Genomic DNA, 26,092 nt, shown 5'->3' on the forward strand with positions numbered 1-26,092 from the left:
TGCCTGGTCTTCTTGGCCTCTACCCATTAGCCTGTTTCCATGCTGCCACTGTTCTGCAGCCTTCCACCTCAATGAATCATGGCCAAGAACAGAACTGCATGCCAAGCGGAGCATGGCATCATTAAGCCTATGGTGGTTCTGAAGTTCCAACAAGCCCGCAGAGCCCAGACTGTATTGTTCAAACAATACCCACCCCAAGCCAATGTTATCTGTAAAGAAACAAAGCATGCTTACTCCGAGGCTGACTGGCTAAGATCCTACAACTGAGCTCAGGTAAAGCAGGCCTAATACTCCACCCACATAAACAATTTCCAAGTTAAAGTTTAAATTTGGTGGTAAGATACTACTTATACTACTACCATGATAACATAGTTCAAGGCCATGACATCAATTTTCACCTTTAAAATAATTTTAAGTCACTGGTTATCATGTCCAACTGGCAAATGTTTACAGGGATTGGGTATGTGGCTCAAGTGGTACAGAACTTGCCTAAAAGCTCCCGTGCTGAGTTCTCTACCCAGTACCAGGAAGAGAAAATAATAAGGTCTCCAGCTACTCTCCATAGTGCCAGAGCAGCAGCTTGGGCATCCTTCCCTGCTGCCAGAGGGAGACCTATGTGAGCTGCTGGAAACTTATATGGAGGCAACATCTGCCTGCCTATGAAGTGCTTTCTGGCAATGCAACTGGGAGACAGTCAAAGAACAAAATGAAAATAAGCTGCCAGTGCTTGCAGGAGTGTGGCCCAGACCACTGGCCAGGTGTGGGGTTATGAGCTTCCCACAGTCAGGGGCCCATGGCCTTACTGCCCTTACCTTTTGACTGTATCTTCTCACAGTTGGGAGAAATTATGATGCATTTCAGTTTCCTGAGCTTTAGGTGTTTAAGAACTTCCCTCAACCCCAGTACAAGCCGGCGCTTGGTCTTGGCCTTGACTGGATCCTTCTGGTACATACGATCTTGGAAACGGACAAGTTCCTTGAGTAGGTCTGTGACACAAGCATCTACTTCTTTACTGAGCATCTGGCTGCAGTAACTGGAAGGAATATCAGACAACAGATCTTGGCCATTGGCTGCAGCTCTAAAAATTGCCCAACCCCAGGGGGATGAGACACAGGATCAGACAGGAAGCCATGGATTCTGACACTAGCACTCCCCAGAACCATGCATTCCTGGGGATCTAAGAAAGGTGAAGAGTATGTATTCATCTCCCTACCACCTTCAACCTCCAACTATGCCTACCCTCATGGCTTACACTCTCCTGTGTCTCCCCAACCTGAGAAACAGCAGGAAGAACAAGCTTTCAATAACTAGAGAGAAACTGGAACATGGAAGAGGACCCAAAAGTCATCATTACTCCATTAGCCAAGCCTCAACTCAAACACAGACTAAAGGCACCATTTCCATTGATACCAGAAAGAAATTGCAGTATAGATGGACCCAAAGACTAGGCCACCCCCAACACCTGCAGAAATAGCTACTCACAATTAATTGATTAGTGAAGAGTAAAGCGTGATGTGGCCGAACTACATGGATTTATGGCCCTGTACATTGTAAGTATGGGAGGAAACAGGACCAAACCCAAACCCAATCCCCACCCCCAATAGGTGCCCACTCACTCCCGAAATCTCCGGCTGTGGATCTTGGGGAGGGTGCTGGAATCACAGATGGGCTGGCAGGCCACTGTGTCCCGCTGGAGCTCTGTGTCAAATGATGGCTCTTCTGACTTGCCCTCAGCCACAGGAGAGGAGGAGACCGATTCTTCTTCTGTCACCACAGGATCTTCAAAAGAAAAAAAAAAAAAAAAAGCAAACCACTGTAGAACCTCTGCAGGTCCCTGTGCACATAGAGGGGCTTGCAGTGCAGGGAACTCCATGGCATAGGTTTACCAACTCAACTAGCATCTGCATACATCCACCAACTCCTGACAATACCGCAGGCAGCTCACAGATAGTGAGCAGCTCACAGACTCAGGACGAAAGGGAAAAGCCCATTTAGACAGTCAAGACAATTTTCTGGTCTTCCTGGATGCACCAACCTCCCTCCCCAAGTCTACTTTTCATTTTCACTATAGTAAAATATACAGAAATGTTACTATTTTACCATTTTTAAGCATGCAGTTCAGTAGCCCAATGTAACTTTCAACTTTGGAATCTGATCTGAAATATCTAAGTATCAGGAAGTTTTAAATATCTTGGTTATAGTTCAGTTGCTTAAATGTTTTAAATCATTCCGTATTAAAGAGTTCCTAAATAGCTGAGCACCAGAGGTCCACACCTGTAATCCTCACTATTCAGGAGGCTGAGAGCTGAGGATTGTGATATGAAGCCAGCCCCAGCAGAAAAGTCACTGAGACTCTAATCTCCAACTAACTACCAAAAAGCCACGAGTGGAGGTCTGGTTCAAGTAGAAGATCACTAACCTTGAGCAAAAACGTTCAGGCATAACACTCCTCAGCACCAGCACACAAAAAAATGGAATTCTTGCTGGGCATGGGAGGTTCACACCTGTAATCTTAGCTACTCAGGAGGCTGAGATCTGAGGATCACAGTTCAAAGCCAGCCCAAGCAGGAAAGTCTATGAGACTGTAACCTTCAACTAACCACCAGAAAACTGAAAGTGGAGCTGGGTTCAAAGTGGTAGAGTGCTAGCTGCTCAGGAACAGCACCCAGGCCCTGAGTTCTGAGTTCAAGCTCCATGACTGACAAAAAAAAAAAAAAAAATTCCTAAGCTGGGCTCTAGTGGCTCACACATATAATCCTAGCTACTTGGGAGGCTGAGATCTCTTACCTCCAATCACTACAGAAAAGGCCATAAGTAGTGCTGTGGCTCAAGTGGTAGAACATTAGCCTTGAGCCACAGAAGCTTCAAGGACAGTACCCAGGCCCTGAGTTCAATGGTATAGCTTAGAGTGTGCATATCTGCTCTGGGCTTGATCCCAAGCACCATAGAAAAAAAAACACAATAAAGAAACACTGGTGAAGTTGGACACCAGTAGCTCCCACCTGTAATCCTAGCTATTCAGAAGGCTGAGACCTGAGGATAAGGGTTTAAAGCAAACCCAGACAGGAAAGTCCTTGAGAGTCTTATCTCTAACAAGCAAAATGCTAGAAATGGAGCTAGGGCTCAAACAGTAGAGTGCTAGCCATGAATGAAAAAGGGAAAGCACCCAGGCCTAGAGTTCACACCCTAGTATTGGCATTTAAAAAAAAAGAAAAAGGAAAAAGAAACCTACCAGTGCCTTAGTAGAAGTCTGTTTAACATGTGGGTATAGTTCAATAACATGTCACCATCAAAAACTGGCGAGGATGGGAGTGTGCACAAGTCTCATCCACCCAAGGGTATAACCGGCATTATACCACAGGTCTGTATGTTAGAGCCCCTAGAGCAAACCCACTTCAACAGATGCCCACAGAAGCGACTACTCAATGCTGTCTAAGCCACATTCTCAGCACTGTCCAGAGCAACCTTACTCAGAGTCTAGGACTAAATTGCCTCAGTGCCCATCCATACTGGGCACATTATCCAGGTAAATATAACATCTAGATGAAGGAAGAAAATAATGAACTGCATCTGGGTGCCATCAAAAGCACTGAGAGAAAAGAACCAGAGACTAAGTGGCACTCATTCAAATTTCCAGTGTTGGTGCCACATTAAGGCAGTCTTCCCTGGGATCTACTCTGCTTTCCTCATCCAGGTGCCATGTTCGCGCTTTGTGAAAAGCCCTCAAGTGGTAACCTTTATGCTCTCTACACTTACCTGAACAGACAACTCAGAAATAAATTTACTACACACACACCTGTATGTGTTGTACTCTTGTTGGTACATAGCGCTACAGATGGTGAGATGGGGTCACTCTCAAGGCCACTTCAAATTAGAAGAATCCCAATGGCACACAGTTCACAAGTATCTCCTCTGTCTCCCAGAAACCCCAGAATCAAAGGCCTGGGATGCTCTACTCCATCAACAGGACTTCATTCCCTGTAAAGCTGGAGTGTGAGAACTCCTATATCCAACATGCAGCATTAACCTGCATTCTATCATAAAGACAAAAGGAGCTGGTAGAATCTAACACAGCTCCTGGACACAGTCCATTTGCTCACTGCTACTCCCACCTGGAAGTCTTTCCAGCATAAATACAAAGAAACTGGTACCTGTGGGCTCTGCCAGGTCAGGGGCCCGGTCATCTGCACCATTCTCTGAATCTTGGGCATCATCATTGGCCACAGCTGGGCTCCCAGCATTTTCTTGGAGTCGCTGCTGTTTTCTCTCTTGTCGTTCTTTCAAAATAATCTTTAAAATAATTAACCAAACAACTTACATACCCAAATAATGTACAATACAAATTCTCCTGCAAAATAAATTTCCCAAGTACTGCTCACTGGTTGTGCATCTGTAGTGCGGCCATGCTCCCCACTCTGCAGTGACTGATCTTATCCCCATACCCAATGTTGAGAGCACCATGGTGATCTTGGGAATGCAAAGCCAGCACATGAGAACCTGACTTAAACCAACTCTAGGATTCAACAGTTACTCAAGCATGAGCACCTCAATAATCATGAAGCATATATACCACAAGAGTGTGTGACTAACCAAATTGAAGGTTAGCACACAAGTAGTTAATAGTCAACAATGAATGAACAGCTTGGTGACCAAAAGTAGAATGTGTTAAGAAGTAACTTCCTTCCCCCTCTCTGGTTTTGTTTGTGCTATTCTAAAGTTACAAAAAAAAAAAGGAAAAAAGTCTGGCACTATTGGCTCACACCTATAATCCTAGCTACTCAGAAGGCTGAGATCTGAGAATCATACTTCAAAACCAGCATGAACAGGAATGTCTATGAGATTCTTACTTCCAATTAAATACCATAAAAGCCAGAAATGAAGGAGTGATATTGAATATACTCTTAGTTAGATTGACATGGAACTGTAAACCCTCTGTACATCACTTGTATTTGTTTACTTTTTGCTCGTCTTGGGGCTTGCAATCAATCAGGGCTTGGGTACTATCCCTGAGTTTCTTTTGTTCAAGACTAGCGCTCTATCACTTGAGCCACAGCTCCACTTTCAGAAAAGTCTCAGAAATTTTTCTGCCCTGGCTGGCTTCGAACCATAATCCTCAGATCTCAGCCTCCTGAGTAGCTAGGATTACAGGTGTGAGCCATTAGCACCCAGCTGTACATCACCTTTATAATAATTTTAAAAAGCCAGAAGTAGAGCTGTGGTTCAAGCAATAGAGTACTAGACCTGAGTGAAAAAGCTCAGAGACAGCACCTAGTACCTGAGTTCAAGCCCTAGGACCAACACACACAAAAAAATTTGTTTTTCCACCTGAAGTGATGGCGCCCTACTTCATACAATGCATCACATCATGGCTGAGAAAATGAGGGTCATGGCCATCTTCAAGAGTAGGCAATGGGGGCTGGGACGGTGGCTCAGTGGTAGAGCACTTGCCTTGCATACATGAGGCCCTGGGTTTGAAAAAAAAAAAGAAAAAAGCCAGAAATGGCGCTGTGGCTCAAGTGGTAGAGCACTAGCCTTGAGCTGAAAAGCTGAGGGACAGCGCCCAAGCCCAGAGTTCAGGCCCCATGACCGGAGGCAAAAAAAAAAAAATTTTTAAAAAAGCCAGCCTGTGCAGAAAGGTCCCTGTGAGACTCTTATCTCCAATTAAACACTCAAAAGCCAGGTAGGTGCTGCAGCTCAAGTGGTAGAATGTTAGGGTCAGGGAAAGTGTCCAGGCCCTGAATATTATATGAATATGGAGAATTTTATTGCCTCATATGAAAATAGAACGAGACCTTTAAAATCATTTTAAGAACAGGGTAGGGGGATAAGGGAGAATGGAAGGGGTGACTTTGATTAGGATACCCTGCATACATATATAGAAATGTCACAATGAAACTCCTCTTATACAATTAATGTTTGCTGATAAAAAATACACATTTTTTCAACATAAAATTTTGATAGAAATTAGAAACAAAGTATGACCCACACTCAGTGGTCAAACATCTCAGACATAGGATGTAAACAGACAGTACCAGTTTTGTTAAACAGTACCAAGTAACATTAGTAAACAAGTAACACACTAAGTAAAAACACAAGTAACAAGTAAACAGCTATGGCAATATGCTAAAGAAACACAAAACACAATGTTATGCAACATGTACAAGTAACATAAGCTTTGGCTGCTTGTTGGGGTGGTACTGGGTCTTGAACTAAGTGCTTCACTCTTGCTAGGCACATACTCTTTTATTGTTGAACCACACCTCTAGCCACTTTTTACTCTGGATATTTTTGAGATATGGTCATATTTCTGGCCTGGCCAGCCTCAATAATGTACAGACCATAATACCTCCTATTTTTTACTTCCCACCACAGATGAAATGAGATGAGAGATGTATAACACAGCATCAAGCTATTGGTTGAAATGGAGTCTTTAGACCTTTTTTCCGAGGTAGGACTCACTACAATCGTCTTGGTGTGTGCCTCCCTAGTAGCTAGATTACAGAACACAAGCCATGGAATCCAGCTGTTTGTTTTTGAGGCAGATCTCACTATATATCTTAGGCTAACCTCAAATTTATGATCCTACTGCCTCTCCTTCTTGAGTGCTGGGATTACAAGCATTGGCCACCACATAATAATAACCTAAAAACTTAAGATGCAAGAAGCAGAAGTCAGTATGGATATGTGACATTGTACTCATTTGCCAGTGCCTTGCTTCCAATGAAACACTCCACATACCTTCTTCAGTGAGGTGGGCTTCTTGGCCTTGGGGACCTCCCTCTGCTTCCCCTTCTTCATCAAGGGGGCACTAGAATCTAGAGGGTTGTGCGGAGTCTTCACCTGATTGAAGCGGTGGTTTCTCTCCCCCGAGGTAGCTCCTTTGGAAAGGACTGGCACAGCTCCAACTGTAGCATGGTGGGACATATGTCACATGGTCACTTTCCAATGGCCCTGACCAGCTCTCCATACTGTCTGTCCAGGATATTTGACGGAGTCTCCCATGCCTCCCCAGCCAGACCCCATAACTTTTCTTATCTCTGCCAAGCAATCTCTCACACATTCTTCTCACTGACAATGATTCCAAATGAAATTTATTACCTTTTGGATGAGATCTCAAATCTATCAATTACTTCAGAAAGATGTAAACTTTACCCATATAGTCAAATCTGCTGACTCCCAGTAAGTCTAATAATGTATGGATCTCATGTTTTGACCAGGGACCACTGCTGTGGGAAATCAGCACTGCCTTTGCAGAAACTGGTATTGCTTTCCACACATGCGCCTTCTATCAAGCTATCTTACAAGGCCCTTATACAACTCCAGTAATATTTCTATTTGATTCTCTTCAGTTTTCTGGATATAAGCTGGTTTCCCAATCTCACCATAGGCAGCATGGTGTAATCAATCTCTCCACCTGACTCAACACTAACTCTCCTGAACACCCTACTTCTCATCTTAGTAACTCTATAGAGGAAAAAAATTCTGTCTTTTCCAAAACTTCCATTTTTGTTTTTTTGAGAAAAGGTCTCCCTATGTAGCCCAAACCTAGCCTCAAACTAGTGATTCTCCTATCTATCTTCCAAGTGCTAAAATGACAGAAGCACATCCTGTTCTCTGCTTTTCGATTAAGAAAATTTCCAAGCAGATGCCAAAGGGAATGCTACACCACAAATCCCCATGAACCCTTCATCGTATTTCAACAACCATCTATCTGTTTCCAATATATTTTAGTCACCTTCTTTTAATAACACAATATGGAGTCTTATAATACATGCTTTGTCTCTCAGATCTGCCTCTTCAATCTCATTTATGCAATCCCCCTACTTCAGGACAAAGCATTCACTTACACAGCTGTCCAAGACAATTCTACCTGCATTTGAGACTGCTTCTCACCTAAGCTAAGCACAGCTGCTTACATCTACAGAGCCTCATTCCAGTGTTTAAAACACACACGTAAGTACAACAGCCCTGCTTACATCTGCTTATTCACCTCGTACCCAATGCCACCATCAAGATCAGCCCTTCATATGGGCAAAACCTTCACCTGGATTCTCAGCTCTGCAGCTCCTATTCCCTACTGTCAGGCAGTTCTGGGCAGAGCAGCCACAGTGGACTCTGGAATCTTTGCTCCCACAGCAGTGAGGCTGATCTCTTCCTCAAAGTAGTTACAAAGGTAGTTACAACTGCCCAAAGCAATCCTATCAGCCTCTAGCAAAATCAAGAAAGACTTAGAGCAGCACAAGAGCCTAATCATTCCATTCAAGTTGGATGTATAACTTCCCACTGGGACTGTGGTACCAGGAATAGCCTGCCTCTTTGGTAGGCCAAGTATAGTTCAGCTTGCATAAAGTCATCTTTGTCCTATCTAATACATGTGCCTGTATTTGTGACCCAAATTACGTAGTCTGGCTACTGCCCAGGACCATATTGTTGCATTGTCTCCCAATATATTGCACTTTAATCTCCAGTAACAAAACCCACAATCCACCCCAGGTAGGATAATAGGTCACACCTGGACACACTGTAAAAAACTAGATTATAAGCAGTAGAGTAACCATTTAGAAAATAATTTTTAAAACTGAAGTTTAAAAAAAACAACACTCTATGCCTTGAGTCCATGAGGCCCTGGTTTTGATTCCTCAGCACCACTTAAGCAGAAATAGCCAGAAGTGGCACTGTGGCTCAAGTGGTAGAGCACTTACTTTCCAGCTGAAGAGCTCAGGAACAGTGCCCAGGCCCAGAGCTCAGGCCCCATGACTGACCAAAAAAAGCACTCTAAAGACACTCATTATAAAAGACAATGGGAGAAAAAAACAAATGAAATAAAAAAAAATCCTTAATAGCAGATGGGAAAATAACATCAACACATATTAAATATTAAAAAACAAAATACTCCTCTCAAAAGGGAGACTCCCAGACTAGATTCAAAAACAAAACATCTCAGAGCTAAAGACTGGTAGGTAGCTGTTGTTATTTTTCCTTATGCTAAGGTAAGCACATCTCTCCTCTCATTAACTTACGAACCAGCTGGAAAACTGGACTTGAGCTGGGAGCAGGCAGAAACTCCTAGACGGCCCCAGATTTATTGTCTAGCTAGTTTTGCCCAGGGATGCATGACACTAAAGTCAGTTAACAATAACCAAGAACCTGAATTCCAGCCCAGCGTCAGAAGCTCACACCTATAATTCCAGCTACTCAGGAGGCTGAGATCCGAGGATCTCAGTTAAAAGTCATCCCCAATAGGAAAGTCCGTGAGACTCTTATCGCAAATTAACCACCAAGAAGGCCAGATGTGGAGTTGTGGCTCAAGTGACAGAGCACTAGCCTTGGGCACAAAAGCTCAGGGACAACACCAAAGCCCTAAGTTCAAACTTCAGGATACACACACACACACACACACACACACACACACACTCTGAATTACATTTTTCTACACACACACACACACACTCTGAATTACATTCTTCTACACACACACACCCTGATTTACGTTTTTCTACACACACACACACCCTGATTTACATTTTTACACACACACACACACACACACACCCTGAATTAAGTTTTTCGAATTTTAACTTTTCCTGTGAAGGACGTTTCCAGGGGAGTCCTGATTTACGTTTTTACACACACACACACACACACCCTGAATTAAGTTTTTCGAATTTTCCAGGGGAGTCCTGATTTACGTTTTTACACACACACACACACACACACACACCCTGAATTAAGTTTTTCGAATTTTAACTTTTCCTGTGAAGGATGTTTCCAGGGGAGTCCTAAAGGGAAGGCAGTATGCAGTCAGGATGTGGGCACACTTGGCATCTCTAGCCAAAATACCTCAATGCTGTCAAAATCCTAGCTGCAACTGATTCTTTTAAACTATCTAAAAACCAATTGTGAATGATGGCTCCCATTCTGCTAATTATTTCACATTGTGACATGTCCAACTTGAGCCTAAAAAGATCACCTTTAGAGAAGACCTACTCCTTTCCTCGTTTTTTTAGTACTTCGTCTTGGTCAATAGTTTACACCTGCAGTAACAGGCATCAGATGCAACTGTAACAAGTTTGACTGCCTCACAGACACTGGGCTCCATGGCATCTCCATGTTCTACTCCAGACCTGGGCCCTAGGAAATGACCTACTGTGCTGCTTGAGAAGCATTGTTCCCAATGGTGTGCAATGTCAATGTACAGGAACAAAAGAAAGCAGGACAAGCAGAAATAGATACAATGTAAAACAGCACCGAAAAGTATAAAACCAACCTTGGCTCTAGCTCTGCTTTCTATTCCTAGGCATACATAGGCTCTAAGCTTCAGAGATAACCTTGATTATCAATGGCTCTTCCTCTATCTTCTGCTCCTCATGATTTAACACTTCCAGTAAGAGGGCTGTTGTCACTGGTGTGGCAACCCCTCTTCAACTTTCAACTACTCAACAACAAAGACTCTGTGGTACACCACCAGTATCATGCAAGTTTCCTACAGGTTCCCCAGGAAACTTGCTGTAATATCAGTGTTTGGAAGAACACTCTCCAGACTTTACTGAGGGCTACAGAGGCTACTCAAAACACCTGCTCTGAGAGTTCTCAAAGTTAAGGCCATTTCTGCTATAATACAAGAGGGAATTCCAAAGCTAGCTACTGAGGAAAAGCTGCTTTTGCTCATAGGTAAAAGAGTATCAACACTTAGTAAAGCCTCTGGATTGCTCTGTAAACACTGATACAAAATGGTATCACTCTAGGCTTTTATCAAACTTAGAGGTTATTTTTAGGGAAGATTGCCTATTAAGCCTCAATGTAAGGATTAATCAGACGTATGATGTATGAAACTGAATCTTACTATGAATACTGCCCAAATTCATGAGGTAATCAAGGAAGTTTTAAAACATACTTGAACCATTTTTCAGAATCTTTAAAGTTTAGGAATATTTGAATAGACTGTACCTGAATTATCAGAGGGGATGACAACAGGGTTTAGTTTTGTTTTTTTTTTAAATTAATACAGGAGACACATATTGAGGTATTTATAGGTAAAATGATAACTACAAGTTGCTCTAAAATCCTTAAGAAAATGAAGGATTTCAGATGATGTAAGACTGGCAACATGGTCAATGTTGTTGGCTGATGGTACTGACTGAAGAGTTCATAATATTCCTTCTACTTACAATTTTTCATAATAAAAAGCGGAAAATAGTTAATACTAACAAAGTGGTGCTTTATGTAGTTTTGATAGGCATTTCCTTGATCACTGATAATGTTGACTATATTTCCATGTGTTCATTGGTAAGGTTTTTCTTTTTTTTGGGGGGGGGAGGCGTTGTTTTTTATATGCAGCACTAGGAACTGAACTCAACACCTCCTGCTTGCTAGGCAAATGCTCTTATCATTTGAGCCTCAACCCTACTCCTTTTGCTTTTAGTTTGTTTTCCAGAAACAGACTTGCATTATCTTTATCCAGGCTGACCCCAACCACTATCCTCCTACCTCCTGCCTTCTGCTTGTCTGGGATTACAGATGTATATTATCATATCAATCTGTTTTTTTGAGACAAGATCTCACTGTATAGCCAAAGCTGGCCAGGAACTTGCAATGTTCCTGCCTCTACCTTCTGAATGCTGGAATTATGAGTGCTAGTCACTTATGTCTTTTATGAAGAGTTGATTTTCAAATACTTTTTTTTTTTTTTTGTCGGTTGTGGGGGCTGAGCACTGTCCCTCAGCTCTTCAGCTTCTGCTCAAGATAAGCACTCTACCACTTGAGCCACAGCACCACTTCCGGTTTTCTGGTGGTTTACTGGAGATAAGAGTCTCATGAACTTTCCTGCCCAGCCTGGCTTTGAACCACAATCCTCATATCTCAGCCTCCTGAGTAATTAGGATTACAGGCATGAGCCACTGGTTCCAGGCTTCAAATCCTTTTTTGCTATTTTAATTAAGACTGTCTTTGATGCTAATTTTACGTATATATCTGAATAATGTATTACTCCTAAACATTTGAAGGTTTTAGTTTTTAACCATTTTGGTTTCATTTTCAGCTACAGTATGAGGTATAGGGTCTAACTTTACTATTTAGCGCCTAGAAAATCCATTTGTCCAGTTCTTTCTGAAGAGCCACTATTATTTATTTTAATGGACCCAACATTCTTGCCAAAATTCAACCAGTTACCAGGAGCCAGTGGCTCACATCTACAATCCTAGCTTTTCAGGAGACAGAGATCTGAGGAATACAGTATGAAGCCATTCTGGGCAGTAAAGTCCATACACTTTTATCTCCAATTAGCCACCAAAAAAGTGGAGGTGTAGCTCAAGTGATATAGAACCCTAACTTTGCAAAAAAGCCTAGGAAGTCCACATTCTGAGTTCAAGCCCTGTACCAGCACAGAAAAAAAATAATAAATAAAAAATAACTGAAGCAACTGGCTGGTATATTTGGGTTTATTTGTATACTCTCAATTCTACTCCATTAGCCCATGTCTATGTTTATTCCAATACTACACTTGTTGCAATGATAAATAACTTTTCACTGTAAGAGACAATATTTAGTAGGAGAAAAACAAAGAAGGGGCTAACAATGTTCGACAAGAAATGTACTCATTACCTTACTAATGTAACTTTAACCCCTCTGTATAACAGCATCTTTACAATAAAATAATTTTTTTTAAAAGACAATATTTACAAAATGAAACCTCTGAAAAAAGTTTTGAGCCCTGGTCAAAACAAGAATATACCTACCTGAGAACACAACTGGTCTGGAGGACTGCTTGGCATTCTGGGCATGCTGTTTCTTTTCCAGTGCTGCCAACATGCCCCCTAAATCCAACTGCACTGGAATCTGGCTCTTCTTTCCACTGTTTTTAAAATTATTCTAGAAAGTTCAAAAACCACAGGTTTACTTGTAATACTATGTTTTACAAAATGAGATTTTCATTTTACAAAAACTGCATATAAAGATAAAATGAACATATGTAAGAGACTACAAGAGTTAAAAAAATTTTTTTGGGGGGGGGGAGGGGTCTGGTCGTGGGGCCTGAACTCTGGGCCTGGGTACTGTCCCTGAGCTCTTCAGCTCAAGGCTAGCACTTTATCACTTGAGCCACAGCACCACTTCTGGCCTTTTCTGCTTATGTGGTGCTGAGGAATCGAACTCAGGGCCTCATGCATGCAAGGCAAGCGCTCTACCACTGAGCCACCTTCCCAGCCCAAGAGTTAAAATTTTTTTTAAATCAACTTAAGTCAGAACAATCTCACAGTGTCAGACAACACTACTGTGGTTGGTTCTGAACCTCCTCATTTAGAGCACTAGGTTTATATAAAGTCATCTACATCTCTTTCTACTTCTCTAGTGAGTTATTGGCAGACAAGACACTGAGGCAAATAAAAGTTTGTCAGGTGACTTGACTAGAATTGCTGCCTCACTTGCATCATTCTCTCTCCAACTGCCTAAAATGAGCCAATAAACTGTAATGAAAATTTTGGATATAAACAAAAGTCTATGTATACCCAAATCACACACTTAGCAAATGAATACTACATATAGGTCTCTCTTACTTTTCTAAGTAAATGTTAAGAGCTGTGATTTGAGTTTTGAAAATGCGTAAAGCTATACCAAAAAAGCACAATTACTGGTTCTAAGGCATTCAGTGCTTCTACTCTCATACCCACTCTCCTGCCACCCATTCTTTTCCTGTCACCTGGGCACAAAAAACAAAACAAAACAAAACAACAAAGAACTTTCTAAAGAATGGCCCAAATGGAAGTGGCTCAAGTGTTAGAGCACTCACCCTGAAGAGCTCAGGAATACTGCCCAGGCCCAGAGCCCAGAGTTCAAGCTCCATGACTGACCCAAAAAAATAAAAATAAAATAAAAAAAAAAATATATATATATATATATATATTAAAGGGTAACCCATAATTATAGCTGGGCACCAGTGGCTCACACCTATAATCCTAGCTACTCAGGAGACTGAGATCTGAGGATCACGGTTCAAAGCCAGCCCAAGCAGGAAAATCTGTGAGACTCTTATCTCCAATAAACCACTCAGGAAACAGGAAATGGCATTGTGGCGCAAGTGGTAGAAGAGCTGAAGAGCTGTGGGACAGTGCTCAGGCCCAAAGTTCAAGCCCTACAACTGACAAAAAAACAACAACAAAAGAATGGCCCAAGTACGCAAGTTCCCCATTGGAATTATGAACTACAACTCCAACCTGAATCTATGGGATCAAGAAGAATCACTTCCTCTTTGGCTTTTGTATTGATACTTGAGATTTTTTTTGCCTCATATTTTTCTTATGTAACATACTACTGGCCTTGAAAATAAATTCTTCCCTTTCCTGAATGAACAGTCAACTTTTCCCCCTCCTTTTTTTTTTTTTAATTTTTCTATTGTGAAAATACCGTACAGAGGGGTTACAATTACATGGGCAAGGTGATGAGTACATTTCTTATCAAGCATTGTTTCCTCCTCCTTTGTTTCCCCTTCCCATACCTTCCCATCTCCTCCTCTCCCCCCTCCACCCCACCCAGCCAAAGTTGTAAAGTTTGTTTTTCAACATAACAACTTGTACATCTCATTGTCGCAATGGGTCCACCTGTATCCCTATTTAAACGGTTTGTTTTTGCCCTTCCCCTCCAAAAATTATACCAACATCAAATACAAGGAAAGCAGGGGTTATACTGTGGGGGAGGGACTCCCCCTCCTTTCTGACTCAACTCAGGAAGCAATTCTCAAGGGAAGGCAGAGATCAAGACAAAACCAACTGTATCACAGTAAACAAAAATAATTGAAAAGTAGGTTTTATTAATAATTTAGTGAGAAAAATCTAACAATTACCTGTGGCTGCTGTTTAGACTGAAATTTCAATGTCTCTACTTTGTCTCTTCTTTCAGATGCAACTGTCAGGTTGGGAAATTCTTCAGCATCCTAAGCAAACCACACATTTTTAGTTCTTTATTCATTCAGAGAATGCAAATACATTAAGTGCAATTTCCCTAGCGTATAATTTTCTTTACTATGATCCACAGAAATTTAAAGTTGACATAAAACATGCCCAAAATACTACCATTAGAGCTTCTGCTTTAAATCTTGTCCAATAAAAGGTAGAGTAGCAAAGGATCATGGTTTACCCGAAAGAGCCTACAGAACTGATCTTGAACTTCAAAGGCAATGTTTTTAAAGACTGGGGCATGCCTCAATTGACAGAGTGCCTGTACAGAAAATACCAGGTCTTTTTTTTGGGGGGGAGAGGTGGGGAGGCGCAGTGGCTCACATCTGTAATCCTAGCTACTCAGGAAGCTGAGATCTGAGGATCCCGGTTCCTACCTAGGCTGGAAAGTCTGTAAGACTCTTACCTCCAATAAACCACAAGAAAACTGGAAGTGGCACTGTAGCTCAAGGGGCAAAGCACTAACCTTGAGCTGAAGAGCTGAGGGACAGCACCTAGGCCCACAGTTCAAGCCCCATGACCCAAAAAACAAAACAAAACAAAAAACAGGGCTGGGAAGGTAGCTCAGTGGTAGAGTGCTTGCCTTGCATGCATGAGGCCCTGAGTTCGATTCCTCAGCACCACATAAGCAGAAAAGGCCAGAAGTGGTGCTGTGGCTCAAGTGATAAAGTGCTAGCCTTGAGCTGAAGAGCTCAGGGACAGTACCCAGGCCCAGAGTTCAGGCCCCACAACCGACCAAAAAACAAACAAACAAAAAAAGGAAATATCAGGCCTTGAGTTAAAAAAAAAAAAAGTATCAGCCAGGCAGCAATGGCTCATTACTGATGGTTCACACCTATAATTCTAGCACCTCAGAGACTGAGATCTGAAGTTGTGGTTCAAAGCTGGCCCAGGCTGAAAAGTCTGACACTCTTATCTTTAGCCTGCAAAAATGCTGAACAGGAGGTATGGCTCTGGTGTTACCAAGCCATGAGAATAAAAAGTCAATAGAGAATGAGAGATACCAAGCTTAAACCTCAGTACCAGAAAAACAAAAACACTTAAAAAATAACGTGGGTCTTTTTGTCAAGATTTTGTCATCCTATCAGATAAATACCTTAGGGAAAGTTATATATGAAATAGAGGCAGAAACACGAATTACTCATCAACCCTAACCATTGATATCAAATAGATACCCTGCAAGAACTTTTAGAAACATTCTTCCAAGTTTGTGGGAACACCCTGGGTTTGATCCTAGGATGTACACCTGGGCAGCACTTCTATGAAGTGCTACAGAAGCATCCAGGAACCTGCCTCAGGCAAGGCAGCATGAAAAATACAACAAGACCTGTGAGAAATGTAGTCGGACGTTGGCTGATTTACAAAATGCATCATTACTAGATGTCCTAGAAAACAAAGAGTACTTTTGGAGGAAGTTCATGTAATTCTCCAAACTGGAGTCCATAACAGATTTATAACATTCTAAGTCTCTCTATATATAGTGAAGCATTTTACAACAAGACAATCTGGCTAGAAAAGGATAATACTGCAAAAGAGAGTATCCTAAAGCAGAGGAGAAAACTAAGGAGAAATATGAGTAACAAGCAACAGCAGCTATTAAATTCAATACAAGCAGTTTTGTCTACCAATCATTCATTCAAATGTTTACTAAGTGTCTACCATAAGACACCTGGGAAGTCAAAAGGTGAAGACAGTAAGTTACTATTTTCTTTAGTATTAGAAGAGGATTATTGAAGAAAATGTTAAACGTTTAGGAAACCAGTATGCATTCATGTGTCCAAATTTAACACAAAATGAGTAATATAAATACAAATGTACTTCAATCCTCGGTGGCTCTTGAACTGTCAAGATTTCATAGTTTGATTTAGACTTTTCTTTCTTTTTCTTATTCTTTCTGGAAGCTTCTTTCTTTTCAAGGTCATCACCTTGTGATGCTTTAGACTAGAAAAATAAAAGCAAAATTAGTGAGATTTTAGAGCACTCAATAGAATCTTCACTATTATGTTTTAGATACCAATTGTAGGTGCTAAAATTAAGATGATCAGTCCCATGGCAACTGTAGTCAAAATAAGGCTTCTCTTCCCCTACTTCTAAAAAGCTACTGTTCACACAGTAGAACAATTCTGAAAAGAAAAACATCTGGTACTACCACATGGATTGCTCAATTCCTTCTGAAATCTGGTGGCTGGATATGTCTAAACTTTCACCTTGAAGCGATCAGGCAACAATCAGTAGTACCAACCTCTGTTCTCTCACACATCATGCCACTACTGTCAGTACATCAAGAAGGTACCCCTGATCTGTCTATGAACAGAATCACCCTAAAGCATCTGATCAGACTCAAGTCTAGTCCCCAATTAAACTGAACTTGCCACTCCCATAGGCCCTTCAAATCAAGCCCTTTCCTAGTAAGGGCAGATGTGTTGTGTCCTCAGGGCCTTTGCAGCTAACACCCACACAGGGCTAAATCTGCTCCCTCCCTGTGCCAAGTTACCTCATTTCCAGCAAGCTCCTCCCTCTCTGTGGGCCTCTCCCTCTGAGCGAGCTTGCCTGGTTTTTTCTTAAGAGTACTCACCACTCTTGAACTATTCTAAATCTGTGCATCTGTTAAGTTTTTCTCTATTACATTAGGATCTTGATCTAAAAGGGCTAGGCCTTGTTAAGTTTGAGTCTTCCTTTCCTCACCCAGAAAGGGGGGGATAAATTCCCCCCAGGTTCAGTAGGTATAAAAAGAATGAGTTTTCTCCATGACCTAGAAGAGCTAATCCAGTTTCTTAAGTGAAAATGTCTTTTCTTAAAAGAAAAGACAAATGTTAAGGATGTCTATAGAGTGATCATATTTTGTTTTAAAGAATTAGAAATTTTGGGGCTGGGAATGTGGCTTAGTGCTACAGTGTTTGTGTAGCATGTGTGAATCCCAGGGTTTGATTCCTCAGTACTACAAAAACAGAAAAAGCGGGACTGGCGCTGTGGCTCAAGTGGTAGAGTACTAGCCTTGAGCAAAAGCAGCTCAGGGACAGTGCCCAGGCCCTGAGTTCAAGTCCCAGAACTGGCAAAAAAAAAAAAAGAATTAGAAAAATTAGCCGAGTATCTGTGGATTTCATCTATATTCCTACCTACTTAGGAGGCTGAGACATAAGGATCACAAATTGAAGCCAGCCTGCAAGAGAAAGCCCATGAGAATCTTATTTCCAATTAACCACCAAAAAGCTAGTAATGGAACTGTGGCTCAAGCGGTAGTACACTAGCCTTGAGCAAAACAGCTCAGGGACAGCACTTAGGCCCTTAGTTCAACCTCCAGTACAAGCACCAAAAAACAAAAGAAAAAATTACAAAAACATGGCTGTAGAGCACAGCCTAGCATACTAAAAGCCACAGGTTCCATCTCTGATCTACAGGAAAAAACAATAAAAAGCTAGAGGGAGATAGGTAAAAACATAAAAGAAATTTAGAAAAGCAAAACAGAACTCCCTGTCCTATCAATCTGTTGTATTTTCATAAGTGTGAGGAAGAACATATAGATGTATAGTAAACTGCTAATGCAGGCTTTCCTGAGGGTTAGCAATCAAGAGGCATAGGGAGATCTGGGAGGCTGGGGATCTGGGTTCAAGTCCCAGCACCAAAGTAAAACAAAAACCCTTATAGTGTTATTTGTCATTTATGCAAAAAAAATTAACAGTAGAGTTTTAAAAAAATAAGCCAGGGGCTAAGAAGGTGGCTCAGTGGTAGAGTGCTTGCCTTGCATGCATGAGGCCCTGGGTTCGATTCCTCAGCACCATATAAGCAAAAAGAAAAAAGCCAGAAGTGGCGCTGTGGCTCAAGTGGTAGAGCGCTAGCTTTGGGCTGAAGAGCTGAGGGACAGCACCCAGGCCCAGAGTTCAGGCCCCACAACCAGACCCCCAAAAAATAAAAAATTTAAAAAAATAAAAGAATAAGCCATTATGGTTTTATTCCAATTGTATGTAAAGACATCTGGATTATGAGAGATCTTCATATTCTTATTTTAGAATTTTCCTAAAACACTTTCCTTATACCTATAAAATTTCTTTTAAAGATTCTAAGAAATAGAGTGAAGCCTGTTAATTCTCTAGGTATTAGGAAACTGGACAACAACTGGGAAGTCTCAACTAAAGAACTAGGCAGAGGGCTTTTGTTACTGTCTGTACTCAGTCACTGATGCACAGAGTTCTCAACACAGAGTAGTGTGAACAAACACATCTTACTTTGCTGTACTTTCCCTGGATTACAGAATCAAACACATACCTATGGCTACCATACCAATGGATACCAAAAAGCATTTCCTTGCTCAAATGGATTGCACATGCTACACTAAAGATATACCATATTTCAATCTAATGCATCCACCTAACATGAAATTCAAGAATATGTAGACTGGGACTGAGAGTGTAGCTCTGTGTTAGAGTACTTGCCTCGGTAGGTGAGACCCTAGATTCAATCTCCAGCTTCATAAAAAAATAATAAAATGAAATTTAAAAATCAGAAAAATTAGAAGTTTAAAAAACCAGTTGGGCACCATTGGCTCATGCCTGTTAACCCTAGGCTGAGATCTGAGGATCGCAGTTCAAAGCCAGCCCAGGCAGAAAAACCCCTGTGAGACTCTTGTCTCCAATTAACTAGTCAAAAACTGGAAGTGGTGCTGTGGTCAAGAGGTACAGCTCTCGTCTTGAGCACAAAGAGGCACAGGGACAGCACCCAGGCATTGAATTCAAGCCCTACAACAGGGGAAAAAAATTTTAAAAAGCGAACAAAGAAATAAATCAACAAAGGCTATTAAAATAGATTCAGAGATTGATAAAATACCATCTAAAACTACTTAAATGTTCCAGGCGCCAGTAGCTCACACCTGTAATCCTAATCAGGAGGTTGTGACCTGAGGTTCATGGTTTGAAGCAAACTCGGGAAGAAAGTCCGTAAGAATCTTATATCTGATTAACAAAACAAAATTTGGAACTGGAACTATGGCTCAAGTGGTAGAGTACCAGCCTTGGGTGAAAAAGCTAAGGAACCATGCCTAGTTCCTGAGTTCAAGCCCCAGTATCAGCACAAAATAAGATGTAATACATATTACATATCTTATAATGTATATTAATATATGTTAATCTACCCCAGTATGCTATCCCTTAACAGGTAAATGAACTGCAATTAATTAAAAATCAAAACCATATGCCAGGTGATCATAAAATATGGAAGTCAATTATTTTGCTGAACTCTACTGGGATAATCATTCAAATTCAATGACAAGAGACTGGGACAAAAGATGCAGCAATTTTTTTACACACCAGAGCATAATTTTCTGCCATCATTTCTTCCTTAAAGCAGTCTAGAGCTGGGGGGGAGGGTAGCAAATGTAAGAACCTGGGCTTGATTCACAGCACAACCAAAAAAATTCAAAAATAGTTTATGGACCCTTTTTAAGTCTAAATGTACATTATCACTCATACAAAAACTATCTCCTGTAATGGTGACTTAAAGACTAATATCCTATGCTTTCTTTTTAAGGTGCGAAGTACTAACTAGACAGTACCGAATAGAATGAAGTACCATCCAAGTTAGGATTTAGACAGAGGAGAGACTGCAGAAGGTCAACATAATAAAATAAAAAGGTGTGTTTTTTTTTCTTGTTTGTTTACTATGGTACAGTAAACCTAACATAAAATCTACCATGTTGCCATGTTAGTTCAGAAGCAAGGAATACATGTGCAGCCATTGCTACTCTCCACCTCTAGAGTTTTTTTGTCTTGGACAGTTGAACTCTGTCCCCATAAAACATGCATTAGCATTTTTCTCCCCCAGCTCCTGGCACCTACCACCTTACTTTCTATCTCTAGTAATGCATACCTTTTTAGCAGGATGATTATGTTTCTCTTTGTTGTAGGAAGGATCTGAAGATAAAACTTCAGATGTCATACTAACATTTTTAGGATCTGTTGATGAAGCAACTGTCTTCAGGTTCATCATGGAAGCAGCATTTTTAGGAGCTGATGATGGCTCTGAAGATAGTGTCTGCCGAACAATGTAACCCATTGGTGTCCAAGATAACTCTGCTCAATGATAACCAAAATTGTTGAACAATCTTAACAGTAAAATAGAAATTTTCTAATTACTCTAACATGCATTACATAAGGAAATGGCTCAGAGCATAACTAAAATTGGACTATTTGCAAAATATCCCCTAGGAAACTACAGACCACTAAACTCTTTTTTCTGGGAGCATGCATGCTGAATTTCTTTCCCCCTTAACTTGTATGGTTAATTTTCTTAGAAACTGGCTTTGTAACTTGGGAGAGAGGGTATGCATGTTGGCAGACAAACAATAATTTTAGTTAAAGAACAACAATCCACAGTAACGTCCACATGGTAAACACACGGAATTAAAAAGCTAAAGATCAAATTTTGTCCCTACTAACCTTGATGTGTACCTTTAACATCAGAAGTCAAAGATCACTAGACTTCAGCTACCACAATAACTGGTAATTTATTTCTTTTAGAACACAGGTATAAGTACAGCAACACTACTCCTTAGGTGCCCATGAAACTCTATATATAGACAAAACAAAAGGACATCTATCAGGACATGGGCAGATGAACACCTGTCAGCAGCCTTTGGCACTCCCATTATAGAGCTACAAGTCATCAAAGCTTTGATGGGAGTGAAGAGCTACACTGAAGTACATTTTGTACCAAACTGAAAACACCAAAGAAAGCACACACCAAGGAATAAAGTTGAATTTTCTGCTAGGACAAGCTACTATAAAAATTTCAAAAGTAGGCTGGGAATGTGGCTTAGTGCTTGTCTAGCATACATAAAGCCTGGCTGGGTTCGATTCCTCAGTACCACATAAACAGAAAAAGCCAGAAGTGGAGCTGTGGCTCAAGACATAGAGTACTATCCTTGAGCAAAAGAAGCTCAGGGATAGTGTCCAGGCCCTGAGTTCAAGCCCCAGGACTGGCAAAAAAAAAAAAAAATTCAAAAGTAAAATCAAGTGAATTCTTCCTGAATATAATACTTCCTGGCCAGGATTCTCTGACAGTGTTTGCTGCCTTACTTTCCTGATGAATTTCTCACTCCTTTGTACCATGTTTTTCCGAAGACTACCTGATGTTCATGACAGTACAGTAACAAAATACCAAAGCAGATCTGCAAGGTTGCAAGGTAATATGCTGCAAAGAACTGGGCACTGGTGGCTCATGCCTGTAATCCTAGCTACTCAGGAAGCTGAGATATGAGGATCACAGTTTAAAGCCAGCCCCAGCAGGAAAGTCTATGAGACTCATCCCCGATTAACCACCAGAAAAATCGAAGTAGAACTGTGGCTTAAAGTGGTAGAACACTAGCCTTGAGGGAAAAGCTCAGGGACAGCACTCAGGCACCAAGTTCAAGCCCAACGACTGACAAAAGAAAAAAAAGCAATAAAGACTGCTCTCACTAGTTTTTAAATCTTAGAAAAGCATTATTTTTCACAAAGACATGTTATATTCAAATGTAATGCACATATTATCATGTGAGTACTGAATAATTTTGTTTAAAGGCCTGAGGAGGTACTAAGACCAACTTCTGAAAATAGATAATACTGCAGGAAGTAGCCATTTCTGAATTCATAAAATTCTCACTTATGGACTTACCCTTCATTTAGAATTCTGATCTCTTACTTTATTCTTTTTGTGCATGAGTCTGGGATCTCATTCAATTTTCTAAACTAACACTGACAGTTTGCCCACAATTAATTAGCTACCTTAAAGAAGGCTTTCAAACAAAAGTTATTTAACTACACTAGAGTTAAAAATGAGCTCTGAGAATATATTGACTCATTTTTAAAAAATATTTTTGTGGCACTCTTACCTCCTGCGCATGAAGGGGAATTCGTAGCAGCAGCAGTTACAGGTTTGTCTGGATTGTTTTTCACCACTACTTCACCCTTAAAAAAAAAAGTAAGGGTTGGAGGTGTGGTTCGGGTGATAGTGCAACAGCCAATGAATAACAGCATCAGAGAAAGAGTTCGCATCCCAGTCTCAGACAAAAATAAAATGTTATTGGGGAAATGCAAATTACAACAATCATGAAGTACCACTACAAATCTTAGAATGGCCAAAATACAGATGAACACTGACATCACTGGACAATGGAAGAGAAGGGGTACTGCAGATGAGAATGCAAAATGGTACAGGCACTCTGACAGACAGCTGGCAATTTCTTACAAGTGAGCTAACAAGCCTTGAAAACATATGGGTTGTGTTAAAAGAATATTCCTAAGAGAATTCAGAAGCCAGTCAGAAAGGACCCTATATTAAATGACTCCAACATTCTAGAAAAGGCAAAACTGTGAAGAAAAACCCCCCACAAAATTGGTCACTGAAAGCACTGGGGAAGCTACATGGATGTTCAGGGCAGTGATATGACTTCTATAGGATAGTAGAATGATGATACATATCATTGTACACTTGTCTAAATCCACAAAATGTATACCACCAACAGTGGACCCTAAATTATGACCTATAGATGATAATGACAAGTCCATGAAGGTTCATCAATTGTAACAACTAACATCATGGGACACTGGGTGGGGTGTAGGGTGGGAAAAGAGGTATACAGTTGCCCTTGCTTTTCTTAAAATCTGAAAACATGGTAAATAGAAATTATAAATACACAAGTACATAATATGGAAAGCTACATTACTCTTTTCCATCAAATCTCACTCAGTATATACAACTTAGATAATATCCTTTTACTAGCCAGGAGCTGGTGGCTCACACCTGTAACCCTACATACTCAGGAAGCTGTGATTTCAGGATCCCTGTTCAAAGCCAGCTCAGACAGCAAATTCAAGTCCATGAGACTCTTATCTCCTGAAAGCCAGAAGTGGCTCTGTGGCTCAAGTGGTAGAGTTCTCGCCTTGAGCTGAAGAGCTCAGAGAAAGCATCCAGGCCCAGAGTTCAAGTCCCACAACGGACAAAAAATAATAGTAGTAATAATAGTATCCTTTTATGTTGCCAATGATATAAATGTAGATTGTTTCTACATACTTATGCAGGTTGTTTTTGTGTTTTTTTTTTACTTCTTGAAACAAGGTCTCATTATGTAGCCTAGGCTGGCCTTCAATTTTTAATCTTCCTGTCTCATTCTCCCAAGTGCTAGGATTAGAGGCATGTGCCATCATGCTCACACTTGTTAGGATTACAGGCATGTGCCATCATGCTCACACTTGTGCAACATTTGAAAGGCTAATGTGCAACTTTTGAAAAACAATTTCAGCTGGAGGCGTAGCTCAAACAGTAAAGCACTTGCCTATCAGTGGAACACTGGGTTCATTCCTCAGCACTCAAAAAAACCAAAAAACAAAAAAGAAATAATAGGAAGCCAACTTCAAGCAACTATATTTTCTTATACATAATTCCAGATAGGGAGGCAAATCACAAGTAACTCATTTTCCATAAAAAAGATGAACAAAGCCCACAACATTCCTATTTATTTATTTTGTCGGTCATGGGGCTTGAACTCTGGGCTTGGGTGCTGTCCCTACGCTCTTCAGCTCAAGGCCAATGCTCTACCGCTTGAGCCACAGCACCACTTCCAGTTTTCTGGTGGTTTATTGGAGATGAGTCTCACGGACTTTCCTGCCCAGGCTGGCTTTGAACTGTGATCCTCAGATCTCAGCCTCCTGAGTAACTAGGATTACAGGTGTGAGCCACTGGCACCCAGCAACATTCCTATTTAATAGGTGACTTTGACATAGCAAGTCAGTCATGCTTCTGCTTTCCCATGAGTGCCCATTGAAGCAGCTGGCCCAGCACTCTGCACTCTTCTGTGTGGTGCTCACATAAAGTCCATTCAGCCACTGAACATCCTAGCACAGGGCAAGAAGCAGCTACAACCTATGGTAGACTGCAATTTTCATTCAACCCTCAGCAAAATGAAAGCACCAATTAGGGTAACTTTTACTTAATCCACTGTGTTATTACAAGACAAAGATATATTTTGTCAGGTGCTGTGGCTCACATCTTTAATTCTAGCTACTCAAAGAGGCCAAAATCTGAGGATAATGGTTCAAAGTCAGCCAGGGCAGGAAAGTCCAAGACTTACCTCCAATAAACTACCCTCCCACCCCCGCAAAAAAAAAAAAAAAAAAGTGGAGCAAGCTATGTCTCAAGTGGTAGAAAAAAAAATAAGCTCAGGAATAGCACCCAGACCCTGAGTTCAAGCCCCAGGACTAGTACAAAAAACAAATAAATAAATAAATAGAGATATAATTAAAAAGTTGAGAACAACTCAGAAGTTCCATCATGCAGTTTTAAATATTTCTTCAAGTCTTTTCCTCTGTATTAGAAAAAATACTGTCAGGATATAATGCTGGAAATACCATGTTTAAAACAGACTGTCAAAGAACCCAGACTGAAAGAATCTTCTCTTTCTGCAGCACTATAATTTTGAGCCACCAAATAAAAAGGAGCACACTAGACTAGTTCTTTTAAAAGAACTGCACTGGATGTTCTAACCTCATGAACAGTGAAGGTCAGCTAAGTACATTAGAAACACCTCCTCCAAGCAAAATGGACTTCAAGCCCACAGCAGAATTTAAGATGCTCTGTTTGAAGTGATACAAACAAAAGGCTATGTACTTGTGGGGTGTGAGGGGGAGGGCAGACAGACCCCCTTCAATTACCTCTGATACTGCTGCATCTGGTTTTCGTACTTCTCCTACATGGGAAATGTCAGTTGTGGCAGAGCGGAGAGGTCCCCACCTGGTTTGCTTTTGTATCTCTGACACACTGTTGTTCTCAGGACCCTGCAATTCAGGAAAATCCAGTCTGCTAAATTCAAACTCCGGTTTGGAGGTAGAAGTATTTTTTGCATTCATTCTGGATTTCCTGTCTGTTCGTTTATGATAACCATCTATAATGACAGAATGGAAAATAAAGGTAAAAATCAAGATCTAGCTTGATGCCCAGTACTTCAGCTTAAATTTCAGAGTACAAAGTCCATGTTATTTGATAGATCAGGCTGTTATCAAAAGATCTGACTGCTGCTGATGTTGCTAACCTTCTTCTTAATAGTATAGAGCACAAACGACCAGAAGCGCCATGCAGAAAACCCAAAATATAGACTGCAAATATTAAAAGTAATTCTAAAG

At 40.9% G+C, this 26,092-nt stretch overlaps 1 protein-coding gene across 2 annotated transcripts in view; it reads right to left on the reverse strand.

The window, feature by feature from the left end:
• Positions 1–26,092, reverse strand: part of Secisbp2 (SECIS binding protein 2) — a 37,005-nt gene that overhangs the window by 5,066 nt on the left and 5,847 nt on the right. For both annotated transcript variants that reach the window (XM_013023517.1, XM_013023518.1), the window contains 10 exons: positions 25,625–25,854; positions 22,807–22,882; positions 20,805–21,007; positions 16,764–16,886; positions 14,834–14,923; positions 12,735–12,867; positions 6,739–6,905; positions 4,152–4,290; positions 1,617–1,779; positions 813–1,033 (listed from right to left, as the gene is read on the reverse strand). In XM_013023517.1, coding sequence (XP_012878971.1) covers positions 813–1,033; positions 1,617–1,779; positions 4,152–4,290; positions 6,739–6,905; positions 12,735–12,867; positions 14,834–14,923; positions 16,764–16,886; positions 20,805–21,007; positions 22,807–22,882; positions 25,625–25,854 — 1,545 coding nt within the window. The remainder of the gene's footprint in view (positions 1–812; positions 1,034–1,616; positions 1,780–4,151; positions 4,291–6,738; positions 6,906–12,734; positions 12,868–14,833; positions 14,924–16,763; positions 16,887–20,804; positions 21,008–22,806; positions 22,883–25,624; positions 25,855–26,092) is intronic.

The sequence above is a fragment of the Dipodomys ordii genome, unplaced genomic scaffold (genome assembly GCF_000151885.1).
Source record: "Dipodomys ordii isolate 6190 unplaced genomic scaffold, Dord_2.0 Scaffold68, whole genome shotgun sequence".
Lineage (NCBI taxonomy): Eukaryota > Metazoa > Chordata > Mammalia > Rodentia > Heteromyidae > Dipodomys > Dipodomys ordii.